This window comes from Octodon degus, unplaced genomic scaffold (genome assembly GCF_000260255.1).
Source record: "Octodon degus isolate 3935 unplaced genomic scaffold, OctDeg1.0 scaffold00015, whole genome shotgun sequence".
Classification (NCBI taxonomy): domain Eukaryota; kingdom Metazoa; phylum Chordata; class Mammalia; order Rodentia; family Octodontidae; genus Octodon; species Octodon degus.
Window position 1 is genome coordinate 358,893 of NW_004524591.1, and position 16,233 is coordinate 375,125.

At 40.3% G+C, this 16,233-nt stretch overlaps 1 protein-coding gene across 1 annotated transcript in view; it reads right to left on the bottom strand.

Annotated features, from left to right (window-relative positions):
• The window catches only part of LOC101574187 (FGGY carbohydrate kinase domain-containing protein), a 285,894-nt gene that overhangs the window by 124,770 nt on the left and 144,891 nt on the right, over nucleotides 1–16,233 (bottom strand). The window contains exons 6-8 of the mRNA XM_023709961.1: nucleotides 15,201–15,275; nucleotides 9,483–9,603; nucleotides 4,314–4,408 (exon numbers count right to left, since the gene is read on the bottom strand). Coding sequence (XP_023565729.1) covers nucleotides 4,314–4,408; nucleotides 9,483–9,603; nucleotides 15,201–15,275 — 291 coding nt within the window. The remainder of the gene's footprint in view (nucleotides 1–4,313; nucleotides 4,409–9,482; nucleotides 9,604–15,200; nucleotides 15,276–16,233) is intronic.

Genomic DNA, 16,233 nt, shown 5'->3' on the forward strand with positions numbered 1-16,233 from the left:
CAGTTAAACAGAAGACCCAATGCTATTATGGGCTACTGGACTCTTTTAGAATATTTTGCTGAGTTTACACACCTATAATATTCAATAACGGAACTGAGAAATAATGGGGTATACAGATGAATGTCCATTTTGTATCTGTGTATTCAAAGTGGCTAAGATAGATATATAGTTGCATTCTCTTAATGAATAGAATGATTTGTTCTAATGGTGTTTGTAAATAGGATCACAAGTCTACTTCTTGTACAGCAATTAACCACTAAGAAGAATATATGCAGTGTATTATTTGTTGAAACTGTACTTCCGATTGGATTTGAAACTGTCTCATTGCTATCTGTTTATCAATAAAACTTTGAAAAAAGAATGAAAAAAATAAAATAAAATCAGGAACAAGACAAGGGTGCCCTCTGTCAGCACTCCTGTTCATTATAGTTTTGGAAACATTAGCTAGAGCAATTAGACAAGAGAAGGAACAATGATTAGAAAGGAATAAGTAAAGTTATCAATATTTGCAGATGACATGATACTCTACATAGAAGACCCCCAAAATTACACCAAGAGACTTGAAGATTTAATAACCAAATTCAGTACCATAGGATTCAAAGTCAACACTCAAAAATCAATAGCATTTCTATACACAAACAGTGAGTGCATTGAGAGACAAATTATGGAAAGCATGTCTTTCACAATAACATCCAAATAGAAGAAATACTTAGAAGTCAAATTCACAGTGAAAAATACAGTACTCCGAAAACAGAGATGAAAGATTTCAGAGAACGGAAAGATATTCCTTGCTCCTGGATAGGAAGAACCAACATTGTGAAAATGGCCATACGCTCAAAATTGTTGTACAAATTCAATGCAATCCCAGTTAAAGTATACTGCACAGATCTAGAGAAAGCATTCCTAAAATTCATCTGGAGCCAAAAGAGACCTACAACAGCAAAAGCAATCCTGGGCAACAAAAAAAGACAAGAGTCATCACAACCCCTGACTTGAAATTATACTACAAAACTACTGTGATAAAATCACCATTGCACTGGCAAAAAAAAAAAAAAAAAAGACCTGAGGGTCAATGGAACACATTACAAGATGCAGACACAACTACAAACACACTCAGCCACCTTATCTTGACAAAGGGGCCAAACATTTTCACTGGAGGAAAGATAGTCTCTTTAAAAAGTGGTGCTGGAACAACTGGCTTTCCATATGCCAAAGGCTAAATAAAATTAGACCCATGTCTCTCACCATGCACAAAACTACTGTAAATATGAATCAAAGATTTAAATATTAAAACTGAAACATTAAATCTGGAAGAGAATAGGTAGAAATCTTACAAACATAGGGTTAGGTAGAGAGTTTATGAACAAAAACTAAATTGCATAGGAAATACTTCAAAGAGTATTGGGATCTCTTCTTTTGGGAAAGTTTGCAGGTCAAAAGAAATTACCAACAGAGTAGATATAAAACCCATGAATTGGGAGAAAATTATAGTGGACTTTTCCTCAATCAACACACTTCTATCTAGAACATATAAACAATAAAAAAATCAGGTCTCTAATAATTAAAGACCCAATCAAAAATGGGCATCTGAGATGAATATACACTTCACAAATGATGAAATACAAATGGCAAATAAACACATGAAAAAAAATTCAAACTCGTTGGTCCTTCAAGAGATGCAAATAAAACAATGCTAAGATTCTGTCTTACACCAGAGAAAATGGCTATAATGAAGAAGACAATCAGTAACAAATGCTGGAGAGGCTGCGGGGAAAAAGGAACCCTTCTCCACTATGTGGGAATGCAGAATGGTGCAACCACTATGGAAATCTGTGTGGAAATTTCTCAAAAAGCTAGGATTGGAGGTCTTATTCAAGCCAGCTGTTCTCCTCTTATGTATTTTTCCAAAAGAGAACAGAAAATATCATAGCACAGCGATATATGTACGCCCATATTTCTAGCAGCAAAACTGTCACAGCTAAATCTTGGAAACAACCCAAATGCCCATCATCTGAGGAATGGCTAAAAAAGATGCAGTATTTTTATAAAATGGAGTATTAGCTATAAAAATAAATTTAAGGCTTTTATAGGTAAGTGGATACAACTAGAGACTGTAATGGTAAGTGAGGTAAATCAGACCTGCGTCATATGCCAACATCGTATTATCTCACTAGTGAGAGACTCTGAAAGAGTAAATAAAAAACTGAAAAGTACAATAGTGTGAAAGGGAAAGAAACTGTTCAAAGGGAAGCTACAACTCGTATGAGAGAAAGAAAAAAAAAGAAGAGGAAAAGAAATATATATGCATATACACAGGATGGCTTGTATAATATACTGCTAATTTCTGATGGTCTATTGAAAGAAGCAGTTAATGCTTAACATTTTCTAACTTTTTTTTGTCTTTTTAATTTCTTATAACTTTTTTAAAAACCAATTGTGCTGGTTCATATCTGGTTACCTAAACAACTAATTTCAATATCACATCATGTAACACAACAACCGTTGTCAAATTGCTCTTAGTTTGTTTAATTAAATTTTGTATGATTTATTTTTATGTATTGGTACATAGCTCAGACTTTTAGTGATACTTCTATTTTCAGCCTCCCCAGTGCTGGGATAATAGGTGTGCACCACCATGCTTGGTCTTTTTGTATCATATCTAATCCTGCTTTTTTTTTTTTAAACCACGTTGAAATCTTTTTTAAAAAAATGTGGAAAATTCAATTATACCATCTTTACATAAAGACTTCAGTTGTAGTCTATAAGTGTTTATAAGTAGATTAATTTCCTTAGGATAGATATGTATTTGGGGGCATGGGCAGTATATAGTATACCACAGTTCCCAAAATGTGGAACAAAGACATAGATTTTAGAAACTGACTTCTATTTCTAATAAATTAAGATTAAGCTCCCTGGATCTCTTGATCAATTTTTGTGATCCATGACATATTATTATGGGTAATCAGAGTAAAAAAACAAAAACACACACAGCATAGTACCTAGCATATAAGAGAGTCACTTGGGCTACTTGTAGAAAACCTGGCTCTTTGCCTTTACTTTGAGACCTTGGTCAAGTCACCAAGTTCTCTGAATAAACATCTCTTCATTCTCAGCTAAGAGCTGAGAGACAGATTTCTTTTCTTTTTTTTTTTTTTTTCGGCAAAACCGGGGGTTGAACTCAGGCCCTTGCGCTTGCCAGGGAAGCGCTTATTCCACTGAGCCATCTCCCTGGCCCCCAGATTTCTTGTTTTAAGATTTATTAGATTAAATCCTGCTTCAAGTTAAGTCAAGTTGTTGGCTCTGGTTTCTGAACTATAAAGTGGGGCTAAAAGAGCTATAGAAGAGACTAAATGGGTGTTTATGACTCAAAGAGAGAACTTATAACAAGCTACCTACTGTTTGCTGCTCCATAGAAAGGTACCTGCAGACTGGACTAGTGAAGTCACGGTGCTGATAGTTAATCAAGCCTGGACTTGGTTGAACTCCAGAGCATATACTCTTGGCCTCTATGCAACATTCACTCTGTACTATTTCATAGTATTTGAGCACTTGGAACATGTTTAGAAAGCAAGCAAGTACATCATCTACAGGGTCTCACTATACAGACTGGACTCATAGTGATCCTCCTATGGTTTCAGCCTCCCAAGCACTGGGATTATAGGCACACACCACCATGCCCAGTCTGCAGTGTCTTTTGTAACCTTGGTGGTAGTAAAGGTTTTGAATCTTACCAGAAACTATGTTTCCTCTTTCTGAAAATAAAAATTATGAAACTTTTCGTGTGTTTTCTTTCTTTTGAGCCAAACTGAGTATTCAGTCATAGCCACTAAATAGCTTCCATCGTTCTGTATCTTTGTTCCCTATTTTCCTTTTTAATTTCTTTTTAACCAACATTTTCTTTAGTGTTTCTAGTTGATAGAGGCCTTAAAGGTACTTGGAAAGTTATAAGGTTGAAATAGGGATACAGAAGTTGAAATGCATAAGAAAAACTAAATTTCTGAGCTTTATCTGTTTCACTTGTTCAAATAAAAATGTCCAAGAAGTAATTTAAAATACATTTATTTTAAGAGATATTTTAAAGGATAAAAAAGAAAACCAACAGAAAAACAGAACAACCAACATCAACATAGGCCAACTGAAATGGAAACTGCAGTAAGTATGTCTGAACTGGGAAGCATTCGTAATCACCCAGGCTGAAACCTATCATTTCTTAATTATATCCTATGTGTGTTTTGCAAGATGTAAACTGCTGTCAAGGGAAGGACAGTCTCAGATGGGGAGGGACCACAGCCCATCCCTGGATCCCCACATACCTGTACAGAGGCGAAGTCCCCCGAGGCACAGGCACCCAGAATAGCAGCGCCCACAAGAACAGACTCCACTTCCTGTGACAGCACCACAGGCATGCCTGTGTGGGACAAGGTCACACTTAATTAGGGACCAGGGCTAGAGGCATTGTGGGGAGGCAGCAAGCTGCTCCCTTGGCGAAAACACCTGACATCCAGGTAGCAACCCATCCAAAATCTAACCCTATCCCTAACCCTATTCCTTGTGATCACCAGTTCTAAAGTATTTTACTGCTTGAGCCTGTTGGTGCAGTAGCGGAGACCTTCATCTCATGAGCTTCTATTTGCTGCTATCTGCTTTTTGATTCAAACTCAGTTCAACAAATGTTTATCATGTGCTTTTCTGGGCCAAGGAATACTGAGATCCATCAGACTGTGTCCTGCTGTTCTAGTCTCAGAGTGGAGATGTGTAAAAAAAGAAACACAAGGCTTTAGGGGGCTGGTTCTCTGCTGGGTAGTGCTAAGAGTAAAACAGTAATAGTTGGGTACAGCTGCCCAGTGGCTTCTGAGGTCTCACACCGGCGAGTCACAGCCCTTGGCCAGAAGATGGCCTCCCTATTGGTCCTGCCTCACTCTTCCCCATCTTCTCCTCTCTCTCTCATGCTGCATTGGCCTGGCCTCTCTGCTCTTTCTTCAGTGTCCTTCAGGGCATGTGGGAAGTGCTTGTGCCCCTGGTTTGCATAAACCCAGCCTTCTCTTTGCTGATCCTGGGAGTTGAAGTAAAAATTTACCCCATATTTCATACCTTACCCCCATCCTTCATCACTGACCTTGTATTTTATATACTGTATATTGTCCAATGTTTCTTTCCTCTGCTAGAAGGTAAGCTCTAGGAGGGTGAGAGTTTTGTTCTCTCAGCAGTACCCAGCACATGATGCTGCGACAATGTGATGAGAAGCAAATCTCACGATCATCACAGTGGATGGGAGACTCAGGCAGGCAATGAGGTGTGAATAAGGGCTTACAAGCCGGGGCCGATGAGGGCTCCCAGAGAAGCTCAGATCTGCACTTCCTTCCTGTTCAGGAGTTTCTTGTTCTCCAGCAAGTTCTTTGAACTGTTAGCTTAGGCAGCCTCCTTGTCAAAGGGTATGAGACCTCCTACAGGTGCATGGGGAAGATTAATAGCAGGCATGTGGGTGGGGTACAGCATATTTCCTGGCCTAGTTAAGTCCTGAAGAAGTAGAGGCCACTGCTGCTAGCACATAACATTACTGATGTGAGCAGCTCTACAAGGAAGTAAACTGGGATGTAGGATGGCGCAGTAGAGAAGGAACACAATATGTTCCTCCTGGTCTCGTACAGGGGAAGGGCCGCACTGAAGGGCCAGGGTGGCACAATCAGGATAGGGCACTGCATGCCTTTCTAAAACTCCAGAAATGGTGCAGATGAAGGAAACCCCTCCAAATACCATTTACCTTCCAGTCAAAAACTTCAATATATCCGTCAGGGAGGAACTCACCCCAGGCCTCCCTTGGAGCCAGAACTCAGATTGAGCTGAATGAATCCCCTAGTTCCTTCTCAGGCTGTAGCCCTGAGATCTGGAGTGACCTGGAGACAGACTGCCACGTGTGGATTCTGGCTTCCTTGCTGATTTAGTTGTGTGGTCCTAGGCTTTACCTTACTTAGGTAACCAGCCTCAACTTTTCTGAGTCAGTGCCTCAACTTTTTCAACTGTGAAAATTTTACCCCCTTTAGGGCTACTATGAGAATTAAACATTCTATTAAAAGTCAGGAATTAACACAGTGCATTGCTTGGAGAATGCACTAGATAAGCAATAGCTGTTAAGATTCTTGAGGCCTACCTCATCTTACTGCCCCAGGGTAAACTCCCTAGCAGCTCCTGGCCTCTCAGAGCAGCCTCACCTCCTGCTGGCCTCTCCCCAGGGGCTCTGGGTCCTGAAGCTGCCAAATGTGGACCACACTTTTGCCTGCTGGCTACATTTCTCACAAAGCTCCTAGTGGGCTCCCTCTTCACAGAGCCCCCGGACTCCTGACCCCTCCAAGCTTAGGGGTGGCAACATTGTTATAATCCAAGGTGACTTCCTGGGTGCCTGAGTTTCCCTGCACCCTAAGCAATCTCCATGAATAAACTCCTCATTCCACTGGTCTTTAGTTTACATTTTTCTTTTCCAATTCTGGGCCTGAGTGGCCCTAACACCTCTGCTTTCCTTTGGGTTCACACCATTCTCTCTGGTCTAGTACTTGGTCTTTCTGTCAGACGACCACAAGCATGTTTTCTCTTTTAAAGAAAACTCTAGGCAACACATCACTGTTTTTGCATCCCCACACCAAGTCCAGCCTTTGACAGGATGATGTGCAGAGTGTATGCATGCATGAATGAATGAATGAAGATAATGAATGAGGCAGGAAGAGGGAAACTCTGACCAAAATGCCAGTACTAAAAACAAAATTCAACAGAAGGAACATTTAGTTCCAAATCAGCAGGGGAAACCTACAATTACTTAGTCCACAGCAAGTGTTTTCTGAAACCTCAGTTAACTGAAGTGCCAGGGTACAAGGAGGTTCTTCCTCCCGCTGATGACATTTCCTGAGCTAGCAAAGCCCATCTTCCTGCCTGTACAGAGAACACTGACCCTGACATGGCAGAGGTTTTGCTGCCAAAATATTAAACAGCTTTTCCTCTTGTCATCCCTTCTCCTTTTTCACATGAGGCCCCCCTGGCCTGAAGAGGTAAATTAACGTTTATTTATCACCTACCAAGAAGCAGACACAGAGCTTGATGCCCAAACTTCTAAGCATTTACTGTTCAACATGATCTACATGAGGGAGCTGATGATGTTTCTAGAAAACAGAGGCTCAGAGAAGGAAAAGAACTCGCCCTCAGTCACAGAGCTGCCCTCCTGCTGTCAGGACACCATCCTGTCTCCAAAGAATCATCTAAATCCTTTGTGTTTTCTCATTTGTATTTCTAGGAATAGTGTTCTGTGCCTGTGGTCCTCTCTGAATCTTTCTTGGCAAAAAAACAAAACAAAACAAAACAAAAAAAAAACAAAAAACTAGAGCAGTGACAATACTTAAAAGCATCAAAGCCCTACCTATCCACTGACTGCTGCATACAGCTGCTGATGGCTTGCTCAGGTGCCTTTCATAGGACAAATGCAAATGTGTCCTATCCTCTGGGAAGTGGGTGAGGGAAAGGAAGAGGATGGTCAACTGTTTTATCTGATGAGCTTAGCAAAGTCCAGTGGATTTAAAGGCTGATGCACTTTGCTATTGCTTGCCATTCAGAGGCTTCCAAAGGCAGAGGAATTTTGGCCCCAAGAAAAGATTCCTTTGTTCAAAACTAACTGGTACACAGTTAGAGACAAAGAACTCAGTTTTAAGGGGAATGGAAACACTGATTAACAGGTTCTTCACCCCACAGCTAGGAGGATAGCATTTCCACAGCAGAACTTTCAGGGAAGCTGCTGACCCAGGCTGAGTCAACTCAGAGAAAGCAGGCTGAACCCAGACCCATGCTCCTCAGGGCTACCTCACTGCCCTGCTCCCACAGGCCCCAGTTTGCCCATTCTCTCAGTCAGTATGCTACCCCGAGGTGACTTCTAGTTCGCTCCTTCATCCCAGTTGGATGTTTTTGGCTGTAGACTTAAAATTGGAAATTCACACTCTAAATTTTAAGTCTAAACCTTATCTGAACTCCTAGCTGATTTTTAGATAAGATGTGGCTGCAGTTTTTCTCCTGGGGCAAGGGATTAGATAATCTGGCTCTTGTCTATCTTTCCTCTTTCTGCTCACGGGGTCCAATCCCTAGGCCTAGATTCCTTGGGGAGAGAAGTCATCATGGAATAGTTACAAAAGAAGAATCAAGACAGGTGGGTCAACAGTAAGGTACAGAGACAGTGGGCCCAGGCTGGGTTGGTTATGAGCCTGACTGTGTTCTTAACTGGTTGACTGACTTTGGCAAATCAACCTAATTCACCTCCCTGGTAAGATGAGGGCACCAGTTTTTTTTAACTTCAGTGGTACAGAAGGATTAAAAGGATATAGAATGATTCACACTGACACATATGAGGTGAATGGTTCATGGTAGTAATTATGGGCAGTAATTATAGTCCCCATTCCAATAGATGTACCCTTATTCTGTCCTTTTCTAAACTGTCCTCTGACTTGCACCTCAGTCTAAGATGGGAACAATTAACTCTAGTTTTATCTTATAGTGTGCAGGAATCAACTGTGACTACTCTCTCACATGCAGGGGTCTGCACAACCTAGAAGGGAAATCAAAGGGAGCTCAGAGGCTTTGACCTGCCCGGCATTCAAAGTTAAGGAACCAGGAGCAAAGGATAGTGAAAACCATAAGGATGAGAGGCCAGGGTTAAACAGACTTACATCTGACTGGAACAGGAGATGTGGTGAGGCACCAACGTCCCCTGATTTCCTCCATATTCTGCTATGGTCCCTGGCCTGTACTGGAATAGGCCCTTCCACAGACCATGGAGATAAGAAGGGAGAAAAAGGAAGAGGGGGAGGGTACCCAGCAGGCCTCTGTGCCCCCAGGGGCTTTCCCAAGGCCACTCCTAGGTTACTGCCTGCGCCTACCAGAAAGAGCTCATTCTGATGCTCAGCTTTCCTCCTGTGCCTGAACCCTGATTCTGATGAGCAGAGGAGTCCCAGGATCTTGGTTTCTTGGTTCAAATTCCCAGTCTACAGCTAAACCCTGGTTCTCCCAGTATTTGCAGTTTTCTCTTCAAGACAGCATCCTGATCACTTCTAGATCACATACTCTGAGCTGTCACAGAAGCTTCCATCACCTTGTTCCCTCACTCAGAGCTCTGGCCACATTGATCTGAGAGTGTCTGTTTGCCTTTTCTGTTCTTCTCATTGTGCCTTGAGCTCTGTACAGGCTAAAAAGTACATCTCACTCATCCCTGTATCTCCAATATTCCCCACTGTTCCTGGATCAGAACAGGTGCTCAGAGCTGTGCAGTAAATGCTGTTAAGATCCAATCCTCACCATCTAATCTCATCCGATACTTGGATACGGATGGAAGTGAGTTTCCCAGTGATGAACACGAAGACCTCTTAGGTCCTGGCACTCTACACGCATCCTCTGTTCTCAGCTAGCCTAGAACATGCCATGTCTATTCACTGCTCATATCTCCCGATGAGACTTACCAGTAATATCTGCATGCATCTGGACAAAAAGGGGATTCTTGCTCAGGCCGCCACACAAGAAAAGAGTACTGATAGAGTGCCCTGCTGCTTCCATGACCTCTATGATGAAGCGGGTCCCAAACTTAAAAAGGAAATGCAAAAGGAACCATTAGCATGGTGGCAAAAATAAATGACAAGCACTTACTATGTGTTTACACAGTACTTGACTCTGCACTGATAGCTCAGAATCCTGACACTCAGAGATATGTTGCATGTGATCACAGAACTAATTAAATCACAGAGTGGGGATTCCAAACTAGGCCTGCTGTACTCCAAAAATTTCTTCACTACCCCACTGTTTACTTCTACCAGTAATTATATAACACTGACAAAACCAGTTGATGATGTTAACAAGTTTGATAGTAACACGGTTCTGTCAAATATTTGAGGATAGTCTGTTGCAACCCATGCCCTCTGATAGGTACTAGGATCAGAATGAGTGCAATACTGTTTTGAACACCAGCAGTGATGGCACTTGAGTCAGTCTTGTTTCACTAAGAAGAACTAAAGACTCCTTAGTAAAGGTGCCAAATACTACAGCAGCAGAAAAATAGAAAAGGAGCTACAACTGTACAAAGAATGTGAGATGCCAGTTTTCAGACTGGAAAAGGCCTACGCTTCATTTGTCACAGGCAAATGGTCCTCTAAATGTGAGGCTCCTGAGCCAGTGTCCAATTCAGTGGCGGCGACCCTCTGGCATACGTGCTGCATTGGGCTACCCATTTCACTGAAGTCTCTAAACAGTTTGCCATCACTGCACTAGCCCACCATCATGAGCTAGGATGATGAAGAGGACAACTGTGCTGCCTGCCTTGGAGCTTCACCTACTGAAAGCTCAACCCTGGCGTTCTAGGTGTTCTGTCTGGTATCTTCTGAAAACTAATGATCCTCATCTCTGCCTTGCTGAATGCACTAAACACAGTAAAAGTTTGATAAGAGGACACTTCTTTAGGGTTACTGAGGTGAACTACAATGTAATTTTCAGTTTTGACCATGCTATCAAATAGCTAGAAATTCTAATTGATTTGGAAATACAAAAAAATTAAAAGTTCAAAATTCATAATTTATTTGGGGATAAGGATTAAAGACAAGAGGAACTGTGATTTAAGGAGCAGCTACATAACAGTCCCTGAGGGGAAGCTCTGGAGAGCAAGGATGGGGAGCACTGGGGGTGTATACAGAGCCCTTGAGAGGTTTAGAGATTGAGCAGTTCAGGGAAATTGTGTGTCCCAGGTGTGTGGTATGCGTGGGTGTGAATTGCTGAAGTGGAGGGAGGAGAAGGTCCACAGAGACAAAAAGTCAAGGATCTGAAGGCCTGGGATCTCCACGGAAAGCCCCTCCTTGGTATCACCCCCAAGAAGGTAAGAGGTAGGCTGCTGAGAAGTTATGAACCGACATCAAAGTTTCTAGTGACAGAAGGCCAGTGTTGCAGGGAAGTTGGTCCTGAGGGCATAGGAAAGAAGTACAGGTAGCTCATCTTGAGGGCAAGAGGAAGTATTAGTTCTCCTTTGGACATGGGGTACCTCTGAGGAAGAAAATATCAGAGGGGGTGTCTGGGGCCAGACGATATGGAATCCCAACTGGTATGGAGAAAATGATGAAGGGTAAGGCAGGGGAGGAGCAAAAGGCACAGCGATTCTAGCCTAGAGTTCTTCAGGGTTTGTTGAAGCCATTCATGAATCTGGTAAAAATATGGATTAGGTGAAACTTAGGCCTCCAGTGAGAATCCACAGATGTATTGTGTTTAAAAATTAAAACATGTTGTAAGGCCAGATCCTGCTTATTGACTATAGCTGGTTACTTCCAGATGTTTTTCTTAGGCTTTTGGGGGGTCATGAACCCATACTGAACATAAGATAAAATCTACCCAGAAAAAATAGGTTCCACAGAAAATAGTTCCACACATAACTTCCTGAGGCCAACAGATACCCTTAAATCCACCGTGGGTCATCTACTGCCCAGGAATTCCAGGCAGTTCTTGTCTCTTCTAGGCGTGTGGATCTGTAATAGCTGAAGGAGTAAGTTGTAGGATAAAGAGGAAAAAAGAACCCTAAGCAACATTTAAACATTTCATGTATTTCTTATGCTGAATCTTTCAAAGGCTCAATTCTTACTTGTCAAACAGGAACAAAAATGCCATATTCATTTAGCTAAAAATTGTATGGATTGTCAAAAATGATGACATGAAATAAAAGTCCATCTTCAACTTGATGACACAGTTGACACCTAACTTCTAAGCTCGCTGATGTAGGAAGCATGTGTGAGAACACATGGAAAGTGCACACAAAATAGCTCTTCTACTTAGGAGCTATGTGCTATGAATTCCACTATGCACTTTAATAACATCTCTAATCTTAAGACAAACTCAGAAACTACATATGGTTATGCCCATTTAGGAGCTATATAATTTGCAGAGGGCAGCTGCCTTCCAATTTGCATGGGAATGCAATGCAAAACTGAAATTTCTGATACTTCTAAAACCAAGCATCTAGAGTAGTAAGACTGGCAGCCCTAAGAGGAGCATAATGCAAAACAGATTTCCTGGGAAAAGCAAAGGAAAGACCTGAACAAGGGCATTCCCTCAGGGGCCATGTCAGCCCATCTCACCCCAGTGTGGCACTGTGGGCACAGTTCCCCCTCCAGCAGTCCCTTCCAGTTCCCTTTCTGTGTGGCATCCCAGACTCTGCTCTATAACCCTTCCCACCAGAGCGTTTTGTGTGAAAATGATTCTGTGCTCACCTGTCTGGAAAAAATGTTTTCACCAAGATACTTAAATCAAAATTAAGCTATTCCACTGGGAATACACAAAGCCAAATGCAAATCAAGAGACTTCAAATGCAAATAGTACTTCTGAAGGGTCTATTCTAAAAAGAAAACTATAGAACAGGCTTTGGGTGAACTGGGTGGTTTTGATGGGTCTCTCAGTAACGTGTGAGCAAGGAAGAATTTTATTGCATAGAGGGTTTTGTAGTCCTGAGAGTTAAGTTTTCTCTCCTTAATTTCATTCTATCTCTGTAAAACACTAACTATAGATATTACCAAACATAGGAACTTGTTTAACTTAAAAACATCTTATAGGGGATAAGACAATATTCAAGGCCCAGGAAACAAATAAAACAAACTATTTTTTTCAGTTCAAACATTATAGGATATCTGTTATCAGAATGGTTTATTAAAATGCACATTTTCACCTGAAAGATCAGTGCATTCAGATACTTTTTTAAGTAATCAAACTCCCAATTCAATAAACCCCACAATAAAGTCATACCAAGAACTCTTATTTAAAATACCTTCCCTTTAATGTATTATAAAGATCATTAAATCAATGGATAGAATAAATTTGATTGCTTTAAATATATTGATGGCCCATTAAAAGCAAAATTGATTTTACAAATTGTAGTACTCAGGACAATATAACTGTCTTTTTCTTGCTCCTGCCTGCATTAAGTTTAACTCATTCTACACTTCTGGAATTCCTGTTGCAATGGTCTTATCAAGGAAAAGACCTCTGAGAAAAATCCTGGGTCAAGTTAATGATGTTTCCTAATGTGTTAGTAAAAACTGTTCTTAGGAATATCCAAAGACTTATTTCATCCAAGTAGATTTTACAAATAGAGCAAAGAAAAATGTAACATGATAAATTAGCATGAGCAAGCACCTGGGAGCAAGAAGGCTAAAGGTTCAAATCCCAACTACCACACACTGGCTGTATGGCCTCAGCACTATCCTCTTCCCCTCGTCTGTAAAACGCAGGTGATGCATGGTGTCAGACACAGGGTTGGAGTCCCCAGAAGGTCACGTGACCACTATGTAATGATGCCCCTCAGCACATCCTGGCCAGCCTTATCCTTTGTGTCCATCTCTTAGCATTGTGCTCATGAAGCAAGCTGATTTTTCTGCAGTATTCATTTCAGTGCAAGAGATTATTCTAGTGTAAGATTTCTCATGCAGTACATTAGTACATAGATTGATTGGGACATCACACACAAGGACTATTCAGAAAGTTGACTGATTCTCTACTTCTACACAGTGACATTAAAGAAGGTATATCCTCTTTTAGTAGTTGGGCAGTTCTGTTCTCTATTGCATATGCATGGTAGATGAATTAAAAAAAGGAGTTCTATTGATGATATTTATAAATATGTACTTAGTTCTAATATTCAAAGTAATAATATTATGAAAGTATTGTTTTGAGAAATAGAATAACTGAATATCATATATGTCTGTGTAGTATTAAAACTATTTGTTTAAAAAGTCATCTACTTAATAAATTCTGAATTTAAATTTAGTATATTGATTTTTCTTTTATGCTTGTTCTTACTGATTTCCCAGAGTGACTTGACTACAGTAGATTAACCATTATTTTCATGTACCTGTTTTGAGACCCTGAAAGCCATGACTAATCCACCAAAATATATTTTTTAACATATATACCCATACTTTTTTTTGTGGTATCACAGTTTACAAACCTCTAGATAAGAATATTTTTTATATAATGTTTACATTTCTAGGATTTTGGTTTCATTTTGGACTTAGGAGCTCCTACTATTTTAGATTTAAATTCTCCTTTCTATTCTTTCTTTCTTTCTTTCTTTTTTTTTTTTTTTTTGAGGAACCAGGGATTGAACTCAGGCCCTTGTGCTTGCCAGACAAGCACTATATTCTACTGAGCTATCTCCCCGGCCCAAGGGGAGATATTATTCTTAACCATCTTAATACTATTCCTAACCATCTTAATACTGAAACAGCTAATTATCAAAAAGCAAACATTGTCACATTCTAAAAAGGTTATTTAAGGAAACCTTATAATCAATTATTTCACAAAGTATACAATATTAAATGTTTTATAAATTTGGACATTCTTAACACCAGCTTTTCTAATGCAAGCATACCTGGCACGTGCCTGCTTGCTTTGTATTAACTGAAGTTAGAAGACAAATAAGATAAATGAGAGGTAGCCTCAAAGACTCTTATATTTGTTCCCCTTTCAATCATGTGGGGTTACTAGTAAATCAAGACCATCAAATTTCCTTCTGGAAAACTACCATCTCTCTTTTTAATTAAAAAACTGTCACAAAAGCTTGGGATGCTGATGGTCTATAGTAGTGCAAGTGGTGATCTAAAACTGAAGGTTTAAATTTTAAGAATTATAGTGAAAATATTACTTTGCCATTAATCCCCTTTAAAATAACCCCCTTCACCTCAACCATGCTGTACCATGAGTCTAGCCACTTTCTTCAGCAGTTCTAGAAGTCCTCTTTGTTGTCTCTAAGAGGTATGATTAAAAATATAGTACATCCAGTGGAAAGGCTAGCTTATAAAAACATAATGAGGTATCCTCATCAACCTTATTCACTGGATGTGGCACTGTGGGACTCTCTCCCAATGTCAAAAGGACCACGACAGGTAAACATTTTAAATCAATTTATGACACTGAGGCACTTATGAGAACACTACTAAGGATATCAAAGAGGACTCCCAGAACCACTGCATAAAATGGCCAAAATGATGGAATAAGTGTGTTCAAAGTGAGGGGGACTGTTTAGATAGGGATTGATGGCAATGTGTCTTTTATTTTAATCAACATTTTAAAAATGTAATCACACATCATATTTTAAAATCACACTGCATATACCAATAGCCTTAGATTCCTTTTAAAATGTCATTGAAGTGTCTTACGGCAATGGCTTGAACCGTGGCCAAGTAGAGGATGGCAAGATCATCAAGGTCCTGAGACAGTGTCAATCCAGTGACCTGCAAGAGGGAAGAAAAGAAAGGAGATGGCTGAAGGAGCCGCCACTGCTCGAGGTAGTTCCCATGAACTCTGAGTATGATGTGTTTTCTTGCTGAAACAATTTCACATGCAAATCCTCTTTTTGTGCACTGAACGTGGAATGCCTACTAAATCATTTATTCTCTAGACCTGGGAAAAAATACCCTTTCCTCCTCCCATCCATCCCAAAATGCCTTGTCCTTGTAAGAAATCAAAGAAAAACACTATAGGATGATTAATGTTTCTTAGCATGAAATTAAATGTCTTTTTCTTTTAAAAAATGCTCTTTGCTTAGAAATACCTAATTTCCGTGGCTTACAAGAGATGAACTTGTGAACATGACATTCTACTATATTCTCTTGTCCCAGTTCTGCTTCTGTCAGAATTCAGTAACAGTGCCCAAGGGGTATTCAGGGTAAGATAATCTGTGTCCTATAAATGTTATGCCTACTGGGGTATAATTTAGAATCTGTGGTTTGCAAGGGAATCCCATTAAAGTCAATCAGAACCATATGTTTATATGGAGTAGGTCAGTTTCTGAGAAATCTCAGATCTAAACAGGATGCCGGATTAGGACGCCAGGAAGAGTTAGTTGTTCAGTCTACTTTCATGACTCTTAACCATCAAGGTGTTCTCAGGGGGTGTTCCTAGGGGGTGAAGGTTGATGGTTTCTTCAAGCCTACCCTGAAATTTAAGGGCATTAATACAGTGGTAATTTGGTTCATGAACTTAATTCATTTCATGATTCTAGAAAAGACTGCCACGTTCACCTTGATGTGAGAAAGATGGCTGTGGTTGTGTTTATGATCTGGTGCAGAGTTCCCAAACAAAAACAAAACTGTGCCAAATGCTTTTGCGAACCAAATTGTTCACAAACAAAAGTGTTTGTGATGTGAGGTATGACTGTACTACAGTTCATTTTAGGTTTTCACATTAGAG